Below are 7244 nucleotides of genomic sequence, written 5' to 3' on the forward strand. Positions count from 1 at the left end.
ATATATATATATATATATTGTTAAATTGACATATGAATTATTAATAAAAAACCAATCTAGTATAATAACTACTCCCATATATATACACACACACACTACTACAACTATTATAAGATATCTATATTTATTAATTAAAATAAGGTAACCAATTAATATATATATATATATATATATATATATATGTATATATATATATATATATGGGTATGATGTGGCTCAGTCCTGTCTTTGTACGGTTGTATTTCTATTAGAGGTCTNNAATGTGTAGTTATTTTTTATATATTTATATTTTCAATTTTTTTTATCATAACTAATTATGAGATATCTGTATTTATCAATTAATATATATATATATATATATATATATATGTATATATATATATATATATGGTAGTTTTTTATATTTTATTATTTTTATTTTTTATAGATATTTAAATTCAAATATAATAACTAATAACTAATTATTAACTAAAAAACTAAATAGTAACTAATTATGCCATGTGGCTTTTTTTTATGCTGCCACTTGGATTAAGGAGAGGACTTTATCCTCTCCTTTTAATAATATATATATATATAGATTTGGAAGGGGTAGTTTTTTAAGGGGGATTTGCATCTATACCCGCTTTTTGGGTCACGTTTTTGTAAGTTATTTTCTACGTGTATATATGGCCCAATAAGATTATGCCCATAATTAACATTTAATTAATGAGCAAATCTCATCCGTCTGATCGGTTATTTGGTGGACGTACCGGATTAAATGAGAACCTCTATAAATTGGTCATCTCCCCACCCATTAGGGTTACCGTATTTTTCCTCTTTTCCATCACTAAAGGCGGCGGTAACGAAAGCTAGGGCAAGGGGCGAGAAACCAATTTACCGATTAACGCTTCCACTTCAAGATAATAGATTCCGCTTCAGGTATGTTTTCTATGACGATTAAATGTAAGATTATCATGTTCAAGATCCTGGTATGAATTATAGTTTATGCTTACATGTGGTATCACGAGCTTGGATTACTTGGACCGATAATCTTCGTGAAAGAATAATTGTTAAACACATATATGTATAACGTGTGTTCATGTATGAATTATGTGTCTATTTTTGGACTTTGTGTTCCTTTTGAAATCAACAGAATACTGTTAAAAGTAATTGTTGATAGAAAACGCTTATGATTGTTACTATCTTTAAGCAATTTGGTTCATGATGTCCATCATTAAATTATTAAGTAAAATAAAGGCGAAATGGTTTCGTGGCCACTTAAACTTGTACGAGATTTTAAAGCCGATATTTAAACTTTGGATTTTCCCATTTTAACACCTCAACTCAATCAATTGAGTATAAGTAAACCCGCGTGTAACTCAATTGCCTGAAAGAAGAACAAGTCAAATGCTAAGACCATTTATTATTTTACATTTGTCATCTGTGGGTCCCTTTTTTAAAATTAATTTATCAAAATTTCTTTCTTATTTTGCTTCTTTCACTATTTCTTCTACACATTTTAGTGCTGCCATTAGGAAAAAATCCCAGCCATCACTTGACCAACTCAATCAGCCATGAACTTCCATAAAATTCCTTCCATCTTTAACTTCTAACAATATTCATAAAACTATTCCCCAAGTCAAAGAGTCGATGGGCCACCCACTAAAATTCGGTCAAGGCAACAAAAGAGCCGGCGGAGCTATGTCAAAGAAGGATACGAATGGTGAAATCAGAAAGAGAGAAGAAGCCGGATTGCATAAGTAGAATTTTTCAACCAAAATTCGTCAATTTTTCGATAGTCTTTCTCTTGCTGTCTTCCAATTTGAGATCGATACAAAAAGGGTAGAGGGATTTAATGTGAAAGAAAGGATTGACAATTTTTTTGACAAAATCTATTGTTTTTCTTTGTTTCTCACTACTGCTGGGCTTTGAAACAAAAAGAGGAAGAAGCAAGGTAAGATTGGAGTGGGGGATAAAGAAAAGAAAAGGGGAGGTGCGGACGTCAATGTGGAAAGGGGAAAAGAAAGAGAAAGGGGTGAGGGGAAATAAGGGTATTACTTATTTTGGAGGGGGGCTTATTTTCTTTCTTTTTCATTTGTAATTTTTTTCTTCTGCTTTTACATTTTTTTAATCAAAATTATCGTAGTCACGCGCTTAGTTTACGTGACTTGCACACACTTTGTCCACATCATCTCTGTCACTGCCACATGTGCATGGTCAACGGTCAAATATATTTATTAGTTACCAAATATGTAAGTTTGATTGTTCAAATGGGAACGATGTAAGTTCGTGTATCGGCTTTACAAGTGAAAGCAAGTTTAAGTGGCCACAAGGCCATTTCGCCTAAAATAAAAGAAGCTTTGTTGTTAAAGTTATAAAGTTACCGATCCAGATCAAAATTTTCAATAAGAAATTTGTTCTAATAATATATTACAAGATGGTTTTTGGGCTTAAGCTCATCAGCGTCATGCTTCTATGGGTAATGTGAAATTTCTCAGTAGTTGTTGCTGCTACAACTTTTGATATGCTTTATATCTGGCTAGACGACCAAATTAAAAAGACCTTGTTGTTGGAAAAGGACATACTATGCATAGAACTGCTATATCTTGAAGAATAATTCAGTGGTTGTCACCTTGCAGTGCCTTATAGGGATTATGTCGTTACTAAGTTATCCCATTATGTCCCTGTTTTATAATTATTGTCATGAAATTATGTTTGTTTCTTTAGGCTACTATTTAAAATCAGGGTCATTGATTATTTATGTATGTGTTTAAAGTTATATAGTTTGTTAATCACCAAAGTGATCAAACTAGATTGTTTAAAGTATTCACATGCATAAAATCTTCAGATATTTATTTTATGTGTGCATTTATGCTTATATAGTTTGTTAGTCACCAAAGTGGCCAAACTAGTATGTTTATGAAAAATATGCATACATAAAATTATAGTTTATCCATGAAATTATTGAAATGCCTATAATTAAAAATTAGTGGATAAATTAATTTTCACCATTGCTAGAACTTAAGGATTTACCCAAAGGTGAATTAATTATTCTATGAATAGTGAATATGATGAGGTAAATTAATATTCTTAGTCAAATATATATTGTCTGTCCAAAGATGGCATATATATTTGGGTAAAAATATTTAATTACCTATTAAAGACTAAATGGCATTTAAATTATGATAGTGTGTCGTAGTATTTACCCAAAGGAGAATTGCGATATGCTTTAACTGTTTTGTTGAATCCATATTGATTTGTGAGCATGTATTATCTATTTTGTAGCTATTCCTTTTCATTCGCTTGCTTCGTCTGTTACTGTGTTCAACGGATTGAACTTCTCTGAATGGCGTGAACAAGTCCAGTTCCACTTAGGTGTGATGGATCTTGACTTGGCTCTGCTGAATGATAAGCCCGCTGCCACTACTGATTCGAGCAGTGCGGATGAGAAGTCTTTCTATAAAGCATGGGAACGCTCTAACAGGCTAAGCCTTATGTTTATGCGAATGAATATTGCCAACAACATTAAGAGTACTATTCCACAAACAGAAAGTGCCAGGGAATACCTGAAGTTTGTGGAAGAACGTTTTCGTTCTGCAGATAAGTCTCTCGCTTGTACACTAATGGTTGAACTCACGACCATGAAGTTTGATGGGTCGCGTAGTATGCAAAACCATATCATCGAGATGACTAACATTGCAGCAAGACTTCAGACCTTGGGGATGAAAGTGGATAACTCCTTCTTGGTTCAGTTTATTCTGAACTCGTTACCTCCTGAGTATGGACCTTTTCAAATTAACTATAACACTATTAAGGATAAGCGGAATGTTAGTGAATTGTCCAGTATGCTTACTCAGGAGGAGTCAAGACTTAAGAAACAAGGGAGTCATTCAATTAACCTCATGGGTCAAGGAGCTGGTAAAGGACTTAAAGTGAAGGCCAACAAGTTCAAGAAGAAGAAAGCACCTGCTAAAGCTCAACAGGATGCTAACAAGGAACATAAGGCAGATACGTGTCGTTTCTGTAACAAGGAAGGACACTATCAGAAAGATTTCCTGAAACCTAAAGCTTGGTTCGAAAAGAAAGGTACAATTCGTGCTTTTGTATGTTTCGAATCAAATTTAGTAGAAGTTCCTAATAATACTTGGTGGCTTGATTCTGGTGCAACTGCTCATGTATCTACTACGTTGCAGGGATTCCTTGTGATCCAAACTACAAATCCAAATAAGGATTTCTTGTTCATGGGAAATCGTATGAAGGCTCCAATTGAAGGCATAGGGACTATCGTTTGATCATGGAGACTGGACGTCACCTTGATCTATTACAGACTCTTTATGTACCTTCATTTCTAGGAATTTGATTTCTCTTTCAAGACTTGATGTTTCTGGATTTGATTTAATGTTTGGAAATGGATGTTTCAATTTATATAAGAATACTATTTTTTTTTTGGTTAAACTGAAAATTTGTATTTAACCAAGTAAAATATTTACATCCACCCGCTCCTTTGACTCTAGAGTCGGGTCCTACAAATATATCCTTTTTTTTCTCTCTTAAGTTCCACATCCGGATCTTACTATCTATGCTAACATGGATACCTATTTATCTTTGCTAATACTTCTCTCCATTTACAATATTTCTCACCTCTAATATGTATATGAAGTACAATTTCTCTAACTATCTCCCTACATTCTCTTTTTGCTTGTTGAAATCTTCGTAGGTTCCTTTCCAACCATGTTTGATATACTGCTGCTGCAAATGCATTTCCCAGGACCTTCCATATTTCTTTCCTGCTTCTTGTTCTTGCTATCATCCATGTAGTTTCCTCTTGCCAGCTTCCCACTTGCCGCTTTATTCCAAACAGATTTAACAGCTGCTCCCATACGAACCTTGAATATGGACATTCAAAGAACAGATGTTCATGAGTTTCCTCTTTATCAGTCCTGCATAACACACACTCCTTAGGTACTGTTATTCCCCATTTGCTTAACCTGTCCACCGTTGCTAATCTCTGCTGCAATGACTTCCATAATATAAACTGGTGTCGAGGTATTATTCCTTGTGTCAAGAATAATGCTTTCCAGTTGACCTTTGGATATTGTGGCCTAAGTGAAGTGTATGCTCTACTGATTTGATACTGCCCCTTTACTGCATATAACTCCAGCTCTTTCACTCCATAAGTTAGCCATCTCCTTGCATCAAAGATTTTCCTTATCACCCAGCTAGCTTGTTTGGGAGTTTCCATAATTTCCAGCTCCTTCTGCTTCATATAGTGATGATGAATCCACTGAATCCATAGCTTGTCCTTTTTTTGTGCAATTGACCATAGTAGTTTGCCTATTGCTGCCTTGTTCCATAGTGAGAAGTTTATAATGTTCAAACCTCCAGCTGCTTTTGGTTTACAGACAGTGTCCCATGCTATTGGTGCCCTCTTCCCTTCAGTGCTTCCTTTCCATAGAAAATTCCTGCAAATAGTAGTGACCATTTCATGAACTTTTTTTGGCATCAGGAACATGTGTGCCCAGTAGCTTTGCATTTCAAACAGCACACTCTTGATCAACTGAACCCTTCCTGCATATGATAAAAATCTGGATGTCCAGCATTTAACTCTTCCTGCTATTCTCTCCACTAGAGGCATGCATTGGTTGATGTTGAGCTTCTTTGAGGATAAAGGAACCCCCAGGTACTTGAATGGCAAATCTCCACTGGTCAGCTTTAGTTTCTGTAGGATTTCATCTCTATACTGAGTGGAAATCCCTACTACATAGAGTGAGCTCTTCTCCATATTTGCTTGTAACCCAGAGACAGTTGAAAATTTCTCAAATTGGTTCATCATTAGCTCAATAGATATCATGTCGGATCTACAGCACATTAGTAAATCATCAGCAAAGCATATATGTATCAACTTCAGTTTTGCACACTTGGGATTATAATTAAAGTCTGGATTTGAGTCCAGTTGCTTCAAGGCTCTGTTCAAGTATTCCATTACCAATACAAACAAATAAGGTGACATTGGGTCACCTTGTCTTAATCATTTTTTTGCCTGGAATTTTGGTGTCAAACCTCCATTAATTAGAAGAGAGTAAGAAACTGTACTCACACACTCCATTATAAGGTTGACCATTTTGTTTGGGATGCCCAGTTCCAGCATTAGAGTCCTTAAGAAGTTCCAGTCTACAGAGTCATATGCTTTCTTTATGTCTACTTTTACTATGCATCTTGGAAACACTGATTTCTGCTTATATCCTTTAATCAGTTCATGGGCCAGTAGGACATTGTCCAAGATGTTTCTCCCTTCTATGAAAGCCGACTGTGAAGGTCCCACCAAACAATCTACCACTAGCTTTAATCTGTTAGTGAGTAGCTTAGCTATGATCTTATACATGGTTGAGCAACAAGAAATAGGTCTGAATTCCTTTACAGAGTTAGGATTTACCACCTTAGGAACAAATGTGATAGTAGTGCAGTTTATCTCTTTAAGCATCTTCCCTGTATCAAAGAATTCCAGCACTGCTTTTATGATATCTTCCCCAACTACTTGCCAGTTTTCTTGAAAAAAACTCTGCTGGATATCCATCAATTCCTGGCGCTTTGTCTCTTGGTAGTTCTTGGACCACTTTTACAATCTCCTCCCTTGTTATAGGCATCATCATTTCCTGCTGCCGTGCTAGTGTTAAACATGGTCCATCTCTAGCTATAGTGATACCAATTCCAGTCGTTACCGGGGCAGCTTCACCTAGTAGCTTTGTGAAGAACTGTATGAACTCCTGCTGTATCTGTTTTGGATCAGTCACCCTCACATTTTGTGCAGTGTATATAGAACTGACTTTGTTCCTTGCTTGTCTAGACTTCAGTTGTGCATGGAAGTACTTAGTGTTTGAGTCTCCATGTTTAATCCATATTGCCCTTGACTTCTGCCTTAAGATTCTCTCATATACTGCATCCTATTTTTCTATTAACATCAGCACTTTCTTCTCCTGTTCCATGAGAACTGGATTGAGATGATCTTCATTTATGTCCTGTTGAATTCCATTTAGCTCCTCCTTCAGCTGGTTGAGTTTCATTTCCACTGAGGAATATTGTTTCTGAACTCCCCTAGTTTGAATCTCCAACTGTTTCAGCTTCCTGCATATTTTGTACATAGTGTATCCTTGCATGTTCTGGTTCCATATGGCCTCTACTGTTTCCTTGAAATCTTTTTGCTGTAACATTACATTCAGTAGTCTATATGGTCTCCTATTTTTCATTTTGTGAACCTCTGAGTTCAG

The 7244-nt window shown here is 35.4% G+C and overlaps 1 protein-coding gene across 1 annotated transcript; it reads left to right on the top strand.

The window, feature by feature from the left end:
• The first annotated feature begins 1629 nt into the window (after nt 1-1629).
• On the top strand, nt 1630-4271 carry LOC109213034. The gene is made up of 2 exons (XM_019376780.1): nt 1630-1702; nt 3265-4271. Exons 1-2 carry the CDS (start codon nt 1630-1632, stop codon nt 4269-4271), a joined length of 1080 nt encoding a protein of 359 aa, XP_019232325.1.
• Nucleotides 4272-7244: the final 2973 nt, after the last annotated feature.

Source organism: Nicotiana attenuata, unplaced genomic scaffold, assembly GCF_001879085.1.
Source record: "Nicotiana attenuata strain UT unplaced genomic scaffold, NIATTr2, whole genome shotgun sequence".
Taxonomy (NCBI): Eukaryota; Viridiplantae; Streptophyta; class Magnoliopsida; order Solanales; family Solanaceae; genus Nicotiana; species Nicotiana attenuata.